We start from the raw sequence: 22,416 nt of genomic DNA, 5'->3' as shown, positions 1-22,416 counted from the left end.
AGCATCTTTTCATATGCTTCTTTGCCATCTGTATATCTCCTTTAGTGAGGTGTCTGTCTTTTGTCCATTTTTTAATTGGATTGTTAGTTTTCTTATTGAGTTTTAAGAGTTCCTTGTATATTTTGATACAAGTCCTTGAACAGATATGTGTTTTGCAAATATTTTCTCCCAGTATGTGATTTGCCTTTTCATTCTACTGTATTTACAGTGGCTTTTGCAGAGCAGAAGTTTTTAATTATAATGGAGTCCAATCTATTAGTTTTTCTTTCATGGAGCATGTTTTTGGCATTCTATTTAAAACGTCATTGCCAAACCCAAGGTTGCCTAGATTTTCTCCTGTGTTATTCTCTAAGAGTTTTATAGTTTTGTGTTTTGCATTTAAGTCAATGGTCCATTTTCAGTTAGTTTTTGTAAAAGTTGAAGATCTATGTCTAGATTTATTTTTTTATTTTTGGCAGCTGGCTGGTATAAGATTTTTTTTTTTGCATGTGCATGTCCAGTTGTTTTAGCACAATTTATTGAAAAGACTATCTGTGTGTCATTGTATTACCTTTGCTCCTAGACAAAGATCAGTTGACTATACTTCTGTGGGTATATTTCTGGTCTTTCTCTTCTGTTCCATTGATCTATGTATCTTTTCTTTTGCCAATACCATACTGTCTTGATTACTGTAGCTTTATCTTGATGTCTTAAAATCAGAAAGTATCAGTCCTTTAACTTTGTTCTTCTCTTTTAATATTGTATTGGCAATCAGTTTGTCAATATCTACAAAATAACTTGCTGGAATTTTGATTGGGATTGCATTGAATCTATAGATCAGGTTTGGAAGAACTGACTTTTTGACAATATTGAGTCTTCCTATCCATGTGCATGGAATATCTCTCCATTTATTTAGATCTTCTTTAATTTTTTTCATCAAAATTCTGAGTTTTCCTCATATAGATTTTGTATATATTTTGTTAGTTTGATACCTAATTATTTCATTTTTCGGTACTAATGTAAATGGCGTTGTTTTCATTTTCAAATTTCAATTTTTTGTTGCTGATGAAATAAGAAAGCAGTTGACTTTTATATATTAACCTTGTATCCTGAAACCTTGTTTTAATGCCAGGAGGTTTTCTGTGTTATTGATTTTTTGGGATTTTCTACATAGACAATCATGTCATCTATGAACAAAGACAGTTGTTCCTTCCCACACTGTTACTTTTTATTTTGTTTCCTTGTCTGATTGTATTTACTAAGACTTCCAGTACAGTGTTAAAAAGGAGTGGTGAGGAGCCCAGGTCAGTCCCTGCCGCTTAGAAAGGCTTAAGAGCTGCCGGGCCCACATGCCCCAAGTCAGCCGTGCCAAAAAAGGCAGGCGTCATGGGACCTCCAGCCTAGGTCAGTCCCCACTGCCCAGAGAGACCTGAGAGCCATGGGGCCCACATGTCCCGAGTCAGCCATGCCAGAAAAGGCTGGCGCCATGGGACCCTCCAGCCCAGGACAGTCCCCACTGCTTAGAGAGGCTTAAGAGCTGCTGGGCCCACACAAATTGAATCAGTCATGCAGGAAGAGGCAGGTGCCATGGGACCTCCAGCCCAGGTCATTCCCCGTCACTTAGAGAAACTTAAGAGCTGCTGTGCCCATGTGTCCCAAGTCAGTTGTGCTGGAAAAGACAGGTGTCATGGGACCTCCAGCCCAGGTTGGTCCCTGCTGCTTAGAGAGGACTGAGAGCCACCGGGATCACACACCCCAAGTCAGCTGCACCAGAAGAGGCAGGTGCCATGGGACACCAAGTCCAGGCCTGTCCCCGCTGCACAGAGAGGCCCGAGAGCTGCCGGGTCCACATGCCTCAAGTCAGCAGTGCCGGAAGAAGAAGGTGACGTGGGATCTCCAGCTCATTCCAGTCCCCACCATGCAGAGAGGCCTGAGAGCTGCTGGGCCCACACACCCCAAGTCAGCTGCACTAAACAGGCAGGTGCTGCATGACCCCCAGCCCAGGTCTGTCCCTGCTGCCCAGAGAGGCCTGAGAGCCACTGGACTGACATACCCCAAGTCAGCTGTGCCAGAACAGGCAGGCACCATGGGACCCCCGACCCAGGCTAGTTCCTGTTGCCTGGAATTGGCAGTCCCTTCAGGATCCAAGCCAAACATCAGGGTGATACCCTCTACCACAGTGACAAAACACCAAAGGAAAGATACCAGAAATATGAAAAATCAAGAAAGCACATCACCACCAAAGAAAAATAATAACTCTCAAGCTCTAGATCCTATAGAACAGGAAGGCTATGAAATGACTGACAAGGAATTTAGAGCAATGATTGTAAGGAAACTAAATGAGATAAAAGAAAACTCAGTTAGACAACACAATGAAATGAAAGAAAATATACAGAATCTGAAAGAAGAAATGTACAAAGAAATCGATGCCTTGAAAAAGAATGTAGCAGAGCTTGTGGAGCTGAAGGATTCATTCAATGAAATAAAAAAACACAACAGAGAGTCTAACCAGCAGGCTAAAACAAGCAGAAGAGAGAATTTCTGACCTTGAAGACAGACTGTTTGAATTAACACAGGCAGGCCAGACAAAAGAAAAAAGAATTTTAAAAATTGAAGAAAATCTAAGAGAGATAACAGACAACCTTCAGTGCTCAAATATCTGAATCATGGGTATTCCAGAAGGGGAGGAAAAAGGAAATGACATTGAAAACATATTTAATGAAATAATAGCAGAAAATTTCTGAGATATAGGGAAAGTCACAGATCTTCAGATTCAGGAGGCCCAAAGATCCCCAAACATATTGAACCCCAAAAGGTCCTCTCCAAGACATGTGATAGTTAAATTGGCAAAAGTCAGAGACAAAGAGAGAATCTTAAAAGCTGCAAGAGAGAAGTGGCAAGTCACATATAAGGGAGCCCCAATCAGAATAACATCAGACTTTTCATCAGAAACCCTAAAAGCCAGAAAAGAATGGGATGATGTATTCAAAATACTAGAAGACAAAAATTGCCAGCCAAGAAATCTTTACCCAGCAAGGCTATCCTTCCAAAATGAAGGACAAATAGTTTATTTCTCAGACAAACAAAAACTGGGGCAGTTCACTACCACACAACTGGCCTTACAAGAAATTCTCAAGGAAGTACTGGGTTTGATACCCCAGAAACAACCATCGCTGCCATGAATACTCAAGAAAGAACAAAACCTACCAGCAGAACAAAAATGCTAATAACAAAGAGAAAGATAGTTTATCTGCCACCCCAAGAAACCAACAAATGCAAATTTCTGTTTGAAGACAAACAGAAAATTAGAAAGAAAAGAAGAAAAGGTACTTAAGACATCAAAACAAAAATTAATAAAATGCTAGGAGTAAATCAACACCTTTCAATAATAACTCTAAATGTAAAGGGATTAAATTCACCACTTAAACGACACAGACTGACTGGATTAAAAAGATGGACCCAACAATATGCTGCCTTGAAGAGACTCACTTGACCTATAAAGATACACATAAATTAAAAGTGAAAGGATGGAAAAAGATATATCATGCAAATAGAAATGAAAAACGAACTTGAGTAGCTATTCTTATATCAGATAATATAGACTTGAAAGCAAAAACCATAAAAAGAGATAAAGTAGGCCACTATATAATGATAAAAGGATCTATCCATCAAGAAGACATAACAATCATCAGAGCAGCCAGATTTATAAAACAAACACTATTAGATCTAAAGAATGAGATAGACACTAACACCATAATAGTGGGGGACCTGAACACACTACTCTCAACATTGGACAGATCATCTAGGCAAAAAATCAGTATAGAAAAACAAGATCTAAACAACACTTTAGACCAATTAGACTTGGGAGATATCTACAGAACATTCCATCCACCAACCTCAGAATATTCATTCTTCTTATCAGCACATGGAACATTCTCCAGGATAGACCACATGTTAGGTCACAAAGCAAGACTTAACAATTTCAAAAAAATTGGAATTGTTCCATGTATTTTTTCTGATCACAATGGATTAAACTTAGAAATCAATAACAAGGAAACTCTGGAAACTATACAAACACATGGAAATTAAACAACATTCTACTTAATGACAAATGGGTCCAAGAAGAAATTAAACAGGAAATCAAAAAATTTCTTGAAATTAATGAAAATAATGATACATCATATGAAAACTTGTGGGATACTGCAAAAGCAGTACTAAGGGGGAAATTTATCACATTAAACGCATACTTCAGAAGAATGGAAAATGGCAGATAAACAACCTAACACTTCACCTTAAAGATCTAGAAAAACAATGGCTGGCCCATGGCTCGTGGGAGAGTGTGGTGCTGATAACACCAAGGTCACAGGTTTGTATCCCTATATAGGGATGTCCAGTTAGCTCACTTGGGAGAGCATGGTGCTGACAACACCAAGTCAAGGGTTAAGATCCCCTTACTGGTCATCTTAAAAAAAAAAAAAAAACACAAAAAAACAAAAAACGGTCTAGAAAAACAAGAACAAACCCAAAGTTAGTAGATCGAAAGAAATAATTAAGATCAGAGCAGAACTAAATGAAATTGAAACCCAAAAAACAATACAAAAGATCAATGAAACAAACAAAAAAAAATTTTTTAAAAGATAAAATCAACAAATCTTTAGCAAGGCTAATTAAGAAAAGAAGAGAGAAGACCCAAATAACAAAAATTAGAAATGAAAAAGGTGATATTACAACTGACACCTCAGAAATACAAGGAATCATCAGAGACTACTATAAACAACTATATGCCAACAAATTTGAAAATCTGGAGGAAGTGGATAAATTTCTGGACACATACAAACTACCAAAACTGAGCCAAGAAGATACAGAAAATCTGAACAGACCAATAACAATAAAAGAGATTGAAGCTGTTATCAGAAGGCTCTCAACAAAGAAAAGCCCAGGACCAGACAGGTTCACGGGAGAGTTCTACCAAACCTTCAAAGAGGAACTGATACCAATTCTCTACAAACTGTACCAAAAGATTTAAACAGAAGCCATTCTCCCAAACTCATTCTATGAGGCAAACATCACCCCAATACGAAAACCAGACAAAGATACATCAAAAATAGAAAACTACAGGCCAATATCCTTGATAAATACAGATGCAGAAATCCTCAATAAAATACTAGCTAACAGAGTACAGCAACACATATGCAAAACTATACACCATGATAAGTGGGATTCATCCCAGAGATGCAAGGTTGGTTCAACATATGCAAATCAATAAATGTGATACACCACATCAATAAAAGCAAAGACAAAAACCATATCATCCTTATAGACGCTGAAAAAGCATTTGACAAAATTTAACATTCTTTCATGATAAAGACTCTCTACAAGTTAGGTATAGATGGAAAGTATCTCAACATAATTAAAGCCATATATGATAAACTCACTGCCAATATCATTCTGAATGGGTAAAAGCTGAAAGCTTTTCCTTTAAGAAGAGGAAATAGACAAGGATACCTACTCTAACCACTCCTATTCAATATAGTGTGGGAAGTACTAGCCAGAGCAATCAGAGAAGAGAAGGAAATAAAGGGCATCCAGATTGGAAAAGATGAAGTCAGATTATTCCTGTTTGTGGATGATATGATCCTATACTTTGACCAGCCTAAAGCCTCTACAAAAAAAACCTGCCGAGTTGATAAATGATTTCAGTAAAGTTGCAGGATACAAAATCAACACAAAAAATCAGTAGCATTTTTATTTTCCAACAGTGAACATGCAGAAAAAGAAATATAGAGAGCTAGCCCATTTACAATAGCCATCAAAAAAATAAAATACTTAGGAATAAAGTTAAGCAAGGATGTGAAAAATCTCTATGAAGAGAACTACAAACCATTGTTGAGAGAAATTAAAAAGGACACAAGAAGATGGAAAGATATCCCTTGCTCTTGGATTGCAAGAATTAACATTGTGAAAATGTCCATATTACCCAAAGTGATCTACAGATTCAATGCAATCCCCATCAAAATACCAATGACATTTTTCTCAGAAATGGAAAAAAAACTATCCATACATTTATATGGAATAACAAAAGACTATGCATAGCCAAAGTAATCCCGAGCAAAAAAATAAAGCTGGAGGCATAGCACTACCTGACTTTAATCTATATTACAAAGCTATAATAACCCAAACAGCATGGTACTGGCGTAAAAACAGACACACAGATCAATGGAATAGAATAGAGAACCCAGAAATGAACCCACCCACCTACAGCCATCTGATCTTTGACAAAGGTACCAAGTCTCCACACTGGGGAAGAGACTGCCTCTTCAACAAATGGTGCAGGGAAAACTGGATATTTATATGTAGCAGAATGAAACTGGACCCATACCTTTCACCATATATCAAAATCAATTCAAAATGGATTAAAGAATTAAATATACATCCTGAAACAATAAAACTCCTATAAGAAAACATAGGGAAAACACTCCAGGAAGTAGGAGTGGGTACAGACTTCATGAATATGGCCCCAAAAGCACTGGCAACTAAAGGAAAAATTTTAAAAAATGGGATTATGTCAAACTAAAAAGCTTCTGCACAGCAAAAGAAATAATTAACAGAGTGAAAAGACAACCAACAGAGTGGGAGAAAATATTTTCAAAATATACATCTGACAAAGGATTATTACCCAGAATATACCAGGAACTCAAACAACTTTACTGCAAAAAACCAAATAACCCAATTAAAAAATGGGCATAGGTGCTGAATAGTCATTTCTTAAAGGAAGATATATGAATGGCCAACAGACACATGAAAAAATGCTCAATATCACGCAGCATCTGGGAAATGCAAATCAAGACCACTTTGAGATACCATTTCACTCCAGTCAGGATGGCTAATATCCAAAAGACTGAGAATGATAAGTGCTGGAGAGGTTGTGGAGAAAAAGGAACTCTCTTACACTGTTGGTGGGACTGCATAATGGTGCAGCCTTTATGGAAAATGGTATGGAGGTTCCTCAAACAATTAAAGATAGATCTACCATATGACCCAGCTATTCCACTGCTGGGAATATACCCAGACGAATGGAAATCATCATGCTGAAGGGATACCTGTACTTTAGTGTTTATTGCAGTACTATTTACAATAGCCAATAGTTGGACCCAGCCCAAATGTCCATCATCAGATGAGTAGGTAAGGAAACTGTGGTATATCTACACAATGGGATTCTACTCTGTTGTAAAAAAAAGGATGAAATACTATCATTTGCAACAGCATCAGTGAGCTTAGACAAAATTATATTAAGTGAAACAAGTCAGGAACAGAAAGAGAAATACCACATGTTCTCACTTATTTGTTGGAGCTAAAAATAAGCACACAAACAAAGAATGGTTTGGGGGGAAAAGACACAACAATCACATCAGTTCTTTGAACTTGTTAAGACAAGTGAACAGATATGATGTAGTGGGGAGGGGAGTGGAGAGAGGGAGGGGGGAAAGAGTAAGAGGTAAAGGGACACAAAAATCAACTACAATGTATTTTGAGAAGTTAAAATAATAAAAATTAAACAACAAAAAAAAGTTGAGAATGTTCCCCTTATTTCTAGTTTACTGAGAGTTTTTATCATGAATGGGTATTGGGTGTTGTCAATGCTTTTCTCCATCTGTTGATATGATTATATGACTTTTTTTCTGTAGTCTGTTGATATGATGGATTATATTAATTGATTTTCAAATGATGAGCTAGTCTTATATAACTGGGATAAATCCTACTTGATCATGGTATATAATTCTTTCTATACATTATTGTATTCAATTTATTAATATTTTGTTCAGGATTTTTGCATTAATGTTCATGGGAGATAATGGTCTATAGTTTTCTTGTAATTTCTCTATCTGGTTTTGGTATTAGGGTAATGCTGCCCTCCTAGAATGAATTAGAAAGTATTCTCTTTGCTTCTGTCTTCTGAAAGAGATTGTAGAGAATTGGTATAATTTATTATTTAAATGTTTGATAGAATATACCAGTGAACCCATCCAGGTCTGATTGGTTTCTGTTTTTGAAGTTTATTAATTAGTGATTCAATTTCTTTAATAGATATAGGCCTATTCACGCTTTCTGTGTCTCCTTATGTGAGTATTGGTAGATTGTGTCTTTCAATGAGAATTGATCAGTTTCATCTACGTTATCAAATTAGTGGGCATAGCATTGTTAATAATGTTCCCTTATTATCTTTTTAATCACCATGTGATCAATAGTGGTGGTCCCTATTTTATTTTTGATATTAGTAATTTATGCCTTCACTCTTTTTTCCATGTTTAACCTGGCTACAGGTTTATCATTTTTAAAAATCTTTTTAAAGAACCAGCTTTTGCTTTTGTTCACTTTCTTTATTGATCTCCTGTTTTTAATTTCATTGATTTCTGTTCTAATTTTTAAGACTTCCTCTGCTTACTTTGGATTCAGTTTGTTTCTCTTTTTTCTAGTTTTGGAAGGTAGAAGCTTAAATTATGGATTCTATATCTTTTTTCCTAATATATGCATCCAATGCTATAAATTTCCCTCTAAGCATTGATTTCTCTGTGTCCCACAAATTTTGATAAGTCGTTTTTTCGTTTTAATTTAGTTTAAAATGTTTTTAAATTTCTCTTGAGACTTCTTTGAGCCATGTAACATTTAGGAGGTGTTGTTTTATCTCCAAGTATTTGGGGTTTTTCTAGCTATCATATTGATTACTAGTCTAATCCCATTGTGGTTTAAGAACATACTTTGTGTGATTTCTCTTCTTTGAAATTTATTAAGGTGTATTTTATGACCTAGATGTCGTCTATCTTAGTAAATGTTCTGTGTGAACTTGAGAAGAATGTGTATTTTTCTGTTGTTAGATGAAGTATTCTGTAGATGTCAACTAGATCCAATTGATTGATGGTGCTGTCCAGTTTATGTATTTACTGAGTTTCTGCCTGCTGGATCTGTCAATTACCGGTAGAGCGGTGTGAGGTCTCCAACTGTAATAGTGGGTTCATGTATTTCTCCTTGTATCTCTATCAGTTTTTGCCTCATATATTTTGACTGTTGTTAAGCACATACTCATTAAAGATTGTTATGTGTTCTGAGAGAATTGATTCCTTTATTATTATGTAATGCTCCTGTTTATCTCTGATAATTTTCCTTGCTCTGAAGTCTGCTTTGTCTGTAATTAATATACCTATTCCAGATTTTTTTTGATTAGTGGTATGTTATATCTTTTTCTGTCTCCTGGAAGAGATGATTTCTGAAGATAAGTCTGTTGTAATTCTTATCCTTGCTCCTTTATAGATAAGGTTTTTTTTTTTTTTTTTTACCCTGGTTACTTTGAAGAATGTTTTTCCTTTGATTTTCTGAAGTTTGGATATGACATGCCTAGGTGTAGATTTTTTGCTATTTATCCCCCTTAGTGTTCTCTGAGATTCCTGGACCTGTGGTTTGCTGTCATCATTATTTCTGGAAAGTTCTCAGTCCTTATTAATTCATATATTTCTGTTCCTTTCTTTCTTCTTCTTCTGGTATTCCTGTTATATATGTTACATCTTTTGTAATTATTCTACAGTTCTTGGATATCCTGGGTTTTTTGTTTGTTTCAATTCCGTTTTTCTCTTTGCATTTCAGTTTTGGAAGTTTCTGTTGATATTTCTTCAGGCTTACTGATTTTTTCCTTTTCTGTGTCCAGTCTACTGATGAGCATTTTTTTATATTTGTTATTGTATTTTTGATTTCTAGCATTTCCTTTTTATTCTTTTGTAGGATTTCCATCTCTCTGCTTATGTTACCCATCTGTTCTTGCATGTCATCCTCTTTTTGTATTATCATCCTTAGCATATTAAGCATTGTTATTTTAAACTGCTCTTCTGATAATTCTGATATTCCTTCCATATCTGACTCTGTTCGTACTGTGGTTTTTTTTGTCTGTTTGTTTGTTTTGTCTTTTAGTATACCTTGTGATTATTTTTTTGAAAGCTGGACATGATATATGGGGTAACTGAGGTAAATAGGCCTTTAGTGTGAGGTTTTATGCTTATTTGAATAGAGGTTAGGCTGTGTTTACTATTTGCTGTAGCTTTATGTGTCAAAGGCTGAAATTTCTGCTAGTGTCTTTGTTTTTGTCTCTCTCATGTTTTTTCCATTTCCCTAGAGACTTAAATAAGGTTTAAGATGTGCAGTTCCTTCAATCATATTACCCTGTTATTATACAGGAGCTTTACTGAAGTGGTGGTTAGGAATGGAGGAAAGGGAAGCATTCTATAGTCCTATGCTTATGTCTCAGTGAGCCTGTGCCCTTGGTTATGACCTTTATAAGTTCTCCCCTGTTTTGCTTTGTGTTGTTTCCCGCCTCTTTAGGTGAGATTGGAAGGCTAGAGGGAGATAGTTAGATATTGACTTTTCCCCAGGTTGATTAGGCTCTTGTAAAATCATTTCTCTTGAGGGTTGGCCTTGTATGAAGAACAAAATTCTCTGATTGTATTGCAAAATGACATTTCCTCTCCCACTGCTAGAAGCAGTAGGGAATTTTTCTCTGATTTTCACTGTGAGAATCTTGTAGGGCTTCTGAAGGTAAAACTCATGAACTTGTGGGATCTCAATAAGACTGGGCCCCCTCAAGCTTTTAGCTCTCAAATGCATCCACACTGAGCCTCTGGATTAAAAATTAAATTAAAAATTTTAAAATACCCTGTGTAGAGGATTTCTTTCATGACATGATATAGAATATTTCAGTTAAAACCAAGAAGCAAAATATCATTCCCCTTAATACAGGAAGGCAATGCTGGGCATATACCCAAAGGAATGGAAATCATCATGTCGAAGGGATACCTGCACTCCCATGTTCATCGCAGCTCTGTTCACAATAGCCAAGATATGGAACTGACCTAAATGTCCATCAGTGGATGATTGGATAAGGAAACTGTGGTATATATACACCATGGAATACTACTCTGCCGTAAAAAAGAATGAAATTCTCCCATTTGCAACAACATGGATGAGCTTGGAGAAACTTATGTTGAGTGAAATAAGCAAAGCACAGAGGGATAAATACTGTATGTACTCACTCATATGTGGGAGCTAAGAGAGAAAGAAGGAAGGAAAGAAAGACCACAGTAGTTGGTTGGACTTGCAGAGGGAGAGAACATACCTAGGGATACAAAGTGGAGTGGGGAAAGGGGGATGGGGAGGGAGATCTGGGATAATTGGGGGGATAATTGGGTGGGAGACACGGGGTATAATCACAATTTATGGTAATGGACATGCTGCCAGTTTGGATCTGGCCATCACGTATTAGGCACTAGTGGTGACAATTTCCTTTGTACCCCATGAATATTCATAACCAATAAAAAAAAAAGTAAAATTTTTAATCCAGAATAACTGTAAATTTTAAAAATCCACTCTTGATATCTGTTGAGATAATTAGGGATTTAAAAAATTTATCTGCTATTTTGATAACTTATGTTGATATTTTCATTTGTGATACCAGTCTTGCATTCCTAGAATAAATACTTCCTATATATAGTAGGCAAATATTTCAATGTGATACTGCATTCAGTTTGTTAAAGTTTGTTTAGGAGTTTTACATGTATGTTCCAAAGTGAAAGTGACCTATAAATTTCTTGTGTTTTTGTCAGGCCTGGTAGATCCTTGTCCTTGATCCTCCAGTGTGCTTCTCTAGCCATCCCATTTATCACATTCTTGAAAGCGTGGATAAAAGGATATTTGTTATCATACCTGAATCTCTGATATAGAGCCAAAGAAGAGCTGATCTAAGGGAAGATAGCACATTATTATTTTAATTTTAATTTATCTGAAGTTTTAAAGCCATTTTTTCTTTAATAAATTATCTGCCAGTGTCTTTAGGTATCTAATTTTAATGATTTAAGCAATCTGTTTATATATCAAAGCTATTACCAAATTATTGGAAATAATTTACAAAAAAAGATTAGTTCCTTTGCTTCACTTTCACAGCTGCCAAAATGGTTTCTTCTGACTGGTTTATCATCTTCCTCCTCCTCATAAATCATGGGTGTTGCTAAAGTGCAGTTTCTCCATGCTGAGTTCTTTCTTTGCTTCAACAGTTCTCACAGTGTGGCCTGTGGGTTCCTGAGACCCTTTTGGGTGGTTTTCAAGGTCAAAACCATTTTCATATTAATATTAAGACATCATTTTCCTATTTCATTTATTTTCTGAAGAGTGTACAGTGGCGTTTTCTAGAGGCTGTGCGAAGGGTGATGATGTCATTGCTCTGATGGCTAATAGACTATGTGAGGCAAAATTCAGCTGTCCTCTATTAAGCCAGACATTAAAGAGATTTACAAAAATGCCTTTCAGTAATTTTTGTTGTAGAAAATAGTTATTTTTCAAAAAATGTTAATGTTAACGTATTGAGTATTGTTATATTTAAACAAACATATTTTTTAAACATTTTTCAATTTTGATTTCAAATACAGTAAATAACTATATAAATAAAAGGTCTTTAGACTCCTCAATAATTTTGAAGATTTAAAGGGATCCTGAGATCAAAAAGCTTGAGAACTGTTGCTGTGGTATTGCCTGTTCATAGTTCTCATCTTTTCTCATAATCCCTACTCATCTATGAGGATGACTCCCAGGTGAAGACCACTCTTTGTGAAGAAGCACTATTATTTCCTCCTGAGACTTTATGTCCGCAATTCTGACGGGTGGAGAAAGTACCTTGTTAAGTGTTAAGGATTAGCCCAAACCTCTCAAATAACACCTTCTATGGCATCTCAGAGTTTAACATCTGAGATCTGCATTTCATTTGTTTCTCAAAACAAAATAATTAAAATTGGAATTAGAGTATAAACTAGATTATTTTCTGAGCCCACTCTTTGTGTCAGGCACTTGGGAATACAGATTTAAGTAACCATATCCTCAAGTAGCTCCAAGTATAGTGGGTAGACAGAAGGTGATTTTATGTGTGTGCCAGCTCTTATTGCTTTCACTATTATTGTCTTAATGTTTATTTTAAATAGTATGACAATACTCATATCTTGGAAAATTGTATACGACAATACTTCCAAAAGTTTATGGAAAGATACATATTATCTTTCAATTCTTTTTTTCCATGAACTTTTGGAAGTACCCTTGTATGTGTTTCTTACTCTTTTTTTCTTCTTGCATTCTCCTTTTTCCATGTTTGCAGTATCTGGCATATATTGCTTACCCAGAATGCCATGTGCGGGTCAACAGATATTTTTGTGGAGGAAAAAAAGAAATAGAAAAATGTATTGCTTCTCCATGCTCGTTAGCGTTGAAATACATGACATGCTTTATATTTTCATCTGAGGGGTCATGTGAATCAGTCCACCCATTAGTTTATACATTTGTTTTTGACAAATGGGTTAGTTGAGAAGGGAGTATTAATTTATTTGAAACAACATGTGTCAATGTCACTAGTAAAACAAGATGCCAATATGCCATACCACAAATTAGCACTGTCCCATTCACCCCCACCACCTGGCTCTTGCCTGGTCTTAGTACAACTGTTGGGAATTCACGCTCCTCCTTCCTTTTCCCCTCTTCCTCCTTCAACCTCAATCACCTTCATTGAAACTAGAAGTAGTAAACTGCCTTCCCAGCCCTTTCCTCCTCTCTCTCTTCCAGCCTACTACTGCCACACTTACCTCCTCATAAACCACAGTGACTCCATTAGCTTCCTAGGTTCTTCATGACCATCTCTATCCATTTACTCACAGATACCTACCCTGTCCTCTAGTCAGGCACAAATGCCAACCTCATTTTCATCTCCAAGCCTTTGGCCGTTTTGTTTCCTGGGCCTTTGTTTCCCTCTCTCTTCCATGAAGCCTTCTCTAGTTTACAGTCCCCCCTCAATTTTCTGAATGCCAGTTGCACTTTTCTAACACTTAGCTGTTGTGTGATGGCTTTATGTGAAGGTGTTCTCTCCAGCTAGATCATAAATTCCTTGAGAGTAATGATGGAGTAATAAACTATTTTTGTATCCCAAATTTCCTCCCCTCATTGTGCAAGGTATAGATTTATTGAGTGTCAGTTATATAAATATGTTAATTAGGTGTTAACCTTTTCTCCCCAACTGGAATTCTCCTCAGTAAGCATTTATTGAACACCTACTCTGAGACAGCAAAGGAGTTGCTGGAACAACAGAAATGAGAAGGACATGGTGTAGTCACAATGCTCAAGTGGAGGAGATTATGCAATCAACATAGATGTCTGAACAAAGGGGGAAAAGCCTGTTTGAGCTGGTTCTAGATGGCTGAATGGGATTTTACCAGATTGAAAAGAGAATGGAGGTAGGAGTGGATGGTATTCCACATAGGCTTGAGCAAAGGCATGGAGGTGTAAAAGTGCATGGCCTATTTGAGGTATAACATATTTATGGCATGAGAGAAGTCTGTCTGAGTAGATGGGACGCAGACTCAATAGGGTCCTGAATGCTATGCAGAGAAGTTTAAACTTGACCCCTAGGCAATGGAGAACCAGCTTATGATTTTAAGCAAGAAAATGACAAACGGCATGTATCAGCTTTGTAACACAAATATTTACCCAAACAACATTTTTCACTGGTTGCTCTCCTCCTTAGCCCTTCAGTGCATGACAAGTCCTATCTGCAATCCTCTAGTAGGGAGAATAAATCAAACCTCCTTACATTGTTCCTGGCCTGCCCCAAATGCTGGATGACTTCAGGCTTGGGGCCATCTAGAGGTTTGATTTATTCCAGATGTGCCATTCTTGTAAGCCCTAAGGTGTTAGAAAAAGAGCATTGGGCTTGGAGTTCAGCTAGATATGGGTTCAGATCTCAACTCTAAGGAACTTTAAATTGTTTCCTTGTTATTCTGCTGCTTCAATTTTTTCTCTTGAGCATTTATATCTTGAATATATTTATCAAAATAAAACCAAAGACACTATCAGAATGGATTATCTGTGGGCAAATATCACTTTCAGTTTTACTGATAGAATTTATTTCCTTTGTTGAACTGCTATTCATGGCATCTGTTTTGCTTGATTTACTTACTTCTTCTAATTTTCTTTTGTTGACACTTTCTTTCTATGCATTTATTAAGGAGACACTTTATAACCCAAACAGTGAACCAGATAGCTGCTCCAGGAAATGTTTGAAATAAGGCAGCTCGATTTAGCCAGATTGTTATGTGTGAGTGGGTTACAGGAAGAAGTTTGTTAGGTTCCTGTGGGGAAACTGAAGTTTTCCAGCTTCTCTTTTGTTGGGTCATCATTTTGTCAAGTCATTATTTTGTTTTAATGAATTTCCAGAACAATAGATACACCCATCTGAAGCTACGACTTACAGGACACATTCCAAAACCAAACGTAAATTATTTTTGGACATCCCACACTTTTTCTTCCTATAATTTGTGTGGCTAATGTAGAGTTGCTGGAATCATGTATTTTAAATCACTTCCTGAATGAAACACATAACCAGTGGGGATAGAGGGAAGTGATTCTGTATCACTTTACACATTTTCTTGCTTTCTTTCAGTGCTAGTTACTGTATTGAACTCATGGACATTTAATAAATTTAAACTGAAAGGAACCTCTTGAGTCAAAAGGTGCTTGTTTTCAGCTAAGATTTCTAGCAACCTGGAGTGCCTACTTGTAAGATTGAGTACTTTTTGCAGATTTGTTAAATGTAGTAAATCCCAGAGTTAGACAAACATTAACTGTAATATTGCCTCTGATGCTGCCTGCATTTAAAAAGGAAAGTTGATGCGGGGAGTTGGGGCAAGAAACATGTCTTGTTTGGATTTTATTATTTGTGTTTAGGTTAATATTATTTCCACTGCTGTTTCATTTTCCTTCTCTTGAGTTCGAAATAGCAACAAAGGTGTCAAATGGAGTTTTTGGGAATTCAGGACTCAAGTCTGAGGGAGCTAGAGATAGTAGGTTTCCTTAAAGGATAAAATTAAGTAAATCAGGTTAGGGCTGGGAGACATCTATTACCTCAGTCAGGTGGATCTTAAGATCCAGAGCAAAGCGAAGGGGTATTTTTTTCTTTTTCTTTTTTAATTTTGTTTTTTTTTGTTTGTAGAGGACATCTGTGCATGTATGTGGCCTGGCTTAGGGAGTCAGAGCCCAAATGATGTGAGAAGGGGGAAAAGTCCAGCAAGGATGCACTAGCGAGCAATGAAGTTCAGGTGAGGGCACAAAACATAGGTTCTTAGCGTCCCACAACCCATTTGTTCCATATAAGAAGGTTAGTTTTTATAGGTGAGGAAACGGTTTTATGATCAATAATTTTGTACATTATTACTAACTTGGGGTAAATTTTTCTCCTTCCCTACCTGACTACATATCATCATGTAAGTATGGTAATGTTCCAGTGTAATCTATTTAGTTCACATCTGCACAGATTTCAAGCTATTTGTACATACTAAAGAAGAATATTGAGAATCCATTTATTTTACTGATATTCATCCTTATCCATAAGTAAACAGTTTCCCTTGGAGTATCTGTTCTGTTGGTTTCAACCATCACCTTGATGTTGTTAACTTCCAAATCTTTGCCTTACAATTTTCATTTCATCTGGTCTACCCAGCATCATTTTTCTATCTGTTCCACTATCCCACAGTAATTCATGCATAGTAGGTGGCTCATAAATTTCACTCACACCTTAGGCTGGTCTCTTTATCACAAGTGAGGTGTTGTGAAATTGAGCACATGATTTGGAGCTTAACATTTTTTTAATAGTAACTGGGCAAGTTACTTATCCTTTCCAAACTTCAGTTTCCTCATCTGCACTAGGAGTGATAATGTCACAGCATAGGAATATTGAAAAAATTAAATGAAAGAATTTGCTTTAAGCCCGTAGCCCAGAGCCTGGAAATTGATAAGTACCTGGTAAATGTTGGTTTTTTATCTTTTATGCTCAGTCTTTAAAATATTTATCTGTTCTGATTACAATTTATCAGGACAATTAATTTATCCTATTTGTGTTTTTACCACATTCATTCATCATACATTATTCTGAAAACCTAGAATAAGAAGTTTCTTAAAAGAGTTGGAAATTTCAAAAGGAGTATTATTTCTTAATCCAACAGAACATTACTGACTATGATTTTTGACCAAGATTTTATTTTAAAAAATGGGAAGGGTGGTGCAAAGTAAAGACCATAATACTGTTTTTTTTTCTTAATCAGTATACTGTTTTTTTAGTAAAATTTATAATCTGAAGATTTACACTTGATGTAGAAAATTTTTCGTTTTTTATATTAAATTCTTGAGCAGAGAGCAAATTGAATGGCATAGTATGCCTCTTTTTCAATGTGTCAGTCACCCAGTATTTCTATACATCTACGTTGTATTAGGAGCTCTGGGAAAGTCAGAGGCATAAGGTTATGTTTTTTCCATTCCCAAATGGCCAGCACGTTTCTGAATACTGATGTCTAGCTTTTATTTCAATTGATTACTTGTGAACTCCCATTATATTTGTACACATGCCCTCATTTGGTTTATGCTCATTTTAATGGTTTTCAAAAACTGTTTTCAACTACATGGTAAGGCTAGAGATATATTACATCTAGAGAGTAACTGAATATATTAAGTAGTTCACATGTCTGTATTGTCAAAGTGAGAACGTGAAAGAAGACATAAGAATAAGTAGCAATCCAAAAGGAAAAAACTACCCAAATGTTCATCAACTGATGAATGAATAAACAAAAATGTGGTCTATCTGCACAATGGAATATTATTTAGCCATAAAAATTAATGAAGTACTGTTACATGCCATAACATGGATGAATGTTGAAAACATTATGCTAAATGAAAGAAATCAGACACAAAAGGCCACATATTTTGTTATTCCTTTTATATGAAGTATCCAGAGTCAGAAAACTTACAGAGACAGAAAGTAAAATAGAAGCTACCAGGGGTTGGGAGGTGGGGAGTTGTTATTTACTGGGTATAGAGGTTTTGTGTGGGATGATGAAAAAGTTCTGAAAATGGATAGTGGTGATGGTTGTACAGCATTGTAAATGTACTCAGTGATACTGAATTGTATACTCTGAAATGGTTCAAATGGTAAATTTTATGTTATATATCTTTACCACAGTAAAAAGACAGAAGTGGTAAGGGACTTGGAGGTCATTGTCATAAGCTTCTTATTTTTCTTTCTGTACAGGAGCCATGGATAACAGAGGCTTTCAGCAGGGGAGTTTTAGTAGCTTCCGGAGCAGCTCCAGTGATGAAGACTTGATGGACATAGCAGCGACAGCTATGGATTTCTCCATGAGAGATGATGTTCCTCCCTTAGACCGAGAAGTAGAAGGTATCATTACTGCTGATGATAATTTATCTTTTTAAAAATTATTTTTATTTATGTACAGTAAAATTCCTTTATTTTCTGGCACACTGTCCTATGAGTTTTAACACATGCCTAAATTCTTGTAACCGCAACCACTGACAGGATACAGAACACTTCAACCCTCTAAAGAATTACCTCTTGCTACCTACCCCTTTGCAGTCAGACCTCCCCCCAGTACTAGTGACCTTTTCTCTGTCCCTATAGTTTTTTTTTTTTTTTTGGATGATGTGATATGTACATGGAGTCACATAGTATGTCACCTTTTGAGTCTGACATCTTTCACTTAACTTGGTGATTTACCCAAGTTGTCCATTCCCTTTTCTTGCTGATTAGTATACCCAGGAGTAGGATCACCAGGTTTAACTTTACAAGAAACTGCCAAACCATTTTCCATGTGCCTGTACCGTTTTGCATCTGAACTAGCTGTGTATGAGAGTTCCACTTGCTCCATGTCCTTGACAGCTCTTGATATTTTCCATAATTTTTATTTTAGCCATCCTAATAGGAATGTAGTGTTATTTCATCATGGTTTCAGTTTAATTTCCTAAATGGCTAATGTGCTGAATGACATTTCATGTGCTTATTTGCCAACCTTATATCCTCTTTAATGAAGTGTGTGTTCAAATTCTTTCCCCTTTTTATAACTGGATTTTTAATTAACTGGAATACATCTATGAAATGAAAATTACCCTCATTTGTTAATTGGTTACCCAGTTATATCATTCTTTTCAGTAGCTGCATACAATTTCATGGTATAGTTGTACCAAACCATAGTATAGTTTATTTAACCAATCTTCTATTGATGTGCATTTCAGTCATTTCCAATCTTTTTCTGTTACAAACAGTACTGCAGTGAACAACCTTGTGCGTATATCTTTTAAGTGTAGGAGAGCATTTTTGTGGCATGAGTGTAAATGAGTGCTTATTTTCCCACAGCCTCACCGGTGCTGAATATTATAATTCTTCTTTTATCTTTACAATATGATAGGATAGATGGATAAATAAATGATTCCCATTGTTGTTTTAATTTTCACTTTTTGAAATTAATGAGGTTGAGTGCATATTTTCATGTTTACTAATCATTTTAATTTCTTTTTCTGGAAGTTTCTTGTTCATGTGATCTTCCTATTTTTCTAGTGGGCTGATTATCTTTTTTTATTTATCAGAGCCTTTCATATATTATTAATCCTTTGTCTGATGTAGGTTGAATTTTTTTTCCATTTTTAGTTTGTCTTTTTCAACTTTGTTTTATTGATCTACAAATGTTTTTAATTTTTATATAGCCAGGTATAGTGTATCACCCTTTTCTTTTATGATTCTTAGTTTCTCATTGTACTTAGAAAAGACTGCATCACTTTAAGATTAAATTTGTATAATCACTTTTAAACTACTGTCTGTGTTTTTAATTGACCGGAATTGCCATTCTCAAAATAAAGTCAGAGGACAAGGAACTACTGTCAGAATTCATTATTTAGCAATCTTGTATTAAGGGCATATGACATTGTAGACATTTTGCTAGGTTCTGGGAATTAGCAAGGTTTTAAGACAACATCCTGCCTTTGTGAAGTTGATTGTAGCTAAAAAAAATGCCATGTAAGTATTTATGATAGTACCTACCTCTTAGAGTTGTTTTCAGTATTAAATGAAATAATACAAATTGCTTATAACTGTGCCTAGTGTAGGTAAGTGCTCAGCAAAATGTTAGGTATCATTATTATTATTATTATATTATTATTACTACGATAACCCTATAAGTGCCATAGTTCTTACAGGAACTTAGCAGAGGAAGCATTTCCTCTGTGTATGTGTGTGTTTGTATATCTGTGAAGGATAGGAGAAGATTTCACAGCAAAGGTGTATTGGAGCAGGGCCTTGAAAGATTAGTTATTTGGTGGGAAGAAGAGCATTCTAGGCCAAAAGCAACCTTTTACAGATATATCAATAGGCATAATATAAAAATATATAAAAGGCTAAATATAAGTCCAAATAGGTAAGTCAGGGCCTTGAATGTCATGCCCAAGTTTGAATAAACCTTACTGTCACTGTGAGGACAAAGCTGCTTTATCCATTCATTTAACAAATAGCTTTTGAGCACCTGCTGTGAACCATACACCATTGTAGGCACTGGGGATACAGAGGTGGGATTAAGACAAATATTGACCTGGAACTTAGACATAGCTGGGGAAGACAGTAAATAAGTGAATAGACAGATTACCTAGTTAATTACCCATTGTGATAAGTACTAGGATGGAAATAAATTGAATGACAATAAATAACCAAGGAATAACACTTTAGTTAGGAAGGTCAGTGAAGGCCTCTTTGAGGAAGTGACCAATTAGGGATTAACGTACCAGTATGAAAACTACAGGTTAAAAAGGATGACAAGAAATTTGCCTTGGAAGATACCTCAGGGAAGTTACAGTAGGAGAGAGCCCCTGAATATAAAGTTCATAAAAGAGAGGTACTCATGGTTTGGTATTTAGTGGTTTTTCATATTTGCCTACTTCTACAAAAGGGAACTGTGTTTGCATATCACCCCCATGTATGTGTAGTATAACCGTAGTGAGTCAGTTATATCAATCACTGGCTCTAGTGACATGGTCTGTCAGAGTATCCATAAACTTAAACAGGCTACCTGTACTTAAGCCTTCTAGCTAAACCAGAGTGGTTTAGCTTAGTTATCTTCATTGCTTCTAATAGAAAATGGTCTCATATAGCATCCATATCACCAAAGAACTTTTTGTGTGTTCATGTTGCCCTCAGTAGATAATTGGGACAAGTGACTATCCATTATTCCCATTTCATAGACTAGAAAACTGAGGCAGAACAGTATTTCTGACATTGTCTATGATTGTAGAATGTGTTTTTATATGAATAGTTCCTCACCATTTTTCACTAGCCTTTATAGAGGAATTACTGCATGTGGTTTACAACGTCTGATCATAAAATAATGAGGCTCCGTTCCATCACACAAAAATCAGTCCACTAACTACACTCTGTAGTGATATAATTTTCTTGCTCTGCTTTCTAATTGTTCTTATTTTATTTAATGTTTCACATGGGATTTCCTAATAATGACAACAACAACAGAAAAAAAAATTCACAAAGTCCTTGATATTTGGGGGTGAAACTGTGCATAAAATACTGCTACATTTTGTACTAGCACAGTAGCACATACTAAAAAAAATAGTTAGAAGGAGCTTGAAAGGCAGTAAAAGTGGTTCTTGTTTTCCAGATGGCTGGAGGGATTGATTTATGAGGAATGAATAAATAAATTATGCATGGCATGGTTAAATGCATCTGAGGTAGTGTTATAGTAGTCTGTAAATTAGAAGAAACATAAACTTGGAGGTCTGAAAGAAGTGGAGGGGGAGGAAAACAGAAAAAGGGTTTGAGTAACAAGAAAACATTTAAAGCTGTTCTTACAGTCCATTTATTCTCACTTACCTGCCTCTGCAGCCTGGACCTCATGGTCAACAATGTGTGCGTGTGTGCGTTCATTCATTCATTCATTCAGTATTTATGGAATGCCCAGATATGAGCCCAGCACTGTGCTGTTTTAGTAATGCTCTTTGATTCCCTTCTTTCCCTCATCTCCTTGTCTTTCTACCTGGGGTGCTTTGTTACTCCCTAACTGTCGAATGAGGAGACATTCCTGGCAGAGAGAGCAACACAAGTAAAGGCACAGAAGCATGAGACAGCCTTTTTTATTTAAGAAACACAGAGTCTGAGTGTCTGAGGTCTAAAGCTCCTGGGGTGGAGAGGGTGGTGGCAGTTGGAGCAGAGGGAGGACTGCAGAGGATAGGGTAGAAGATGTAATTAGAAATCTCCATAGGGTCCAGATTGTTTATGCTTTTGGACCTTACCTTGTAACCAAGGTATCATTAAATGATATGGTCAGATTTGAGTTTTAGAGAATTTTTGGCAGTGTGGAGGAGGGTGGATTGAAGGGAAGTGTAGGTTGAAGGCTAGAAGACCAATGGAACTGTTATTATTATTTTTAATCTAGGAAAAAGACCAAAAGACCTGAATGAAAATAACAGGAATGGACAGGAAGGAATAATAAGTCCTGGGGAAATTTCAGAGGGGGAATTGATAGGATCAATTAG

General features: G+C 36.1%; 1 protein-coding gene across 1 annotated transcript in view; it reads left to right on the top strand.

The window, feature by feature from the left end:
* Positions 1–22,416, top strand: part of CLCN5 (chloride voltage-gated channel 5) — a 168,155-nt gene that overhangs the window by 105,353 nt on the left and 40,386 nt on the right. The window contains exon 3 of the mRNA XM_063083763.1: positions 18,125–18,271. Coding sequence (XP_062939833.1) covers positions 18,125–18,271 — 147 coding nt within the window. The remainder of the gene's footprint in view (positions 1–18,124; positions 18,272–22,416) is intronic.

The sequence above is a fragment of the Cynocephalus volans genome, chromosome X (genome assembly GCF_027409185.1).
Source record: "Cynocephalus volans isolate mCynVol1 chromosome X, mCynVol1.pri, whole genome shotgun sequence".
Classification (NCBI taxonomy): domain Eukaryota; kingdom Metazoa; phylum Chordata; class Mammalia; order Dermoptera; family Cynocephalidae; genus Cynocephalus; species Cynocephalus volans.
The sequence above is the reverse complement of the archived record's forward strand: the minus strand, read 5'-3'. Positions and strand labels throughout refer to the sequence as shown.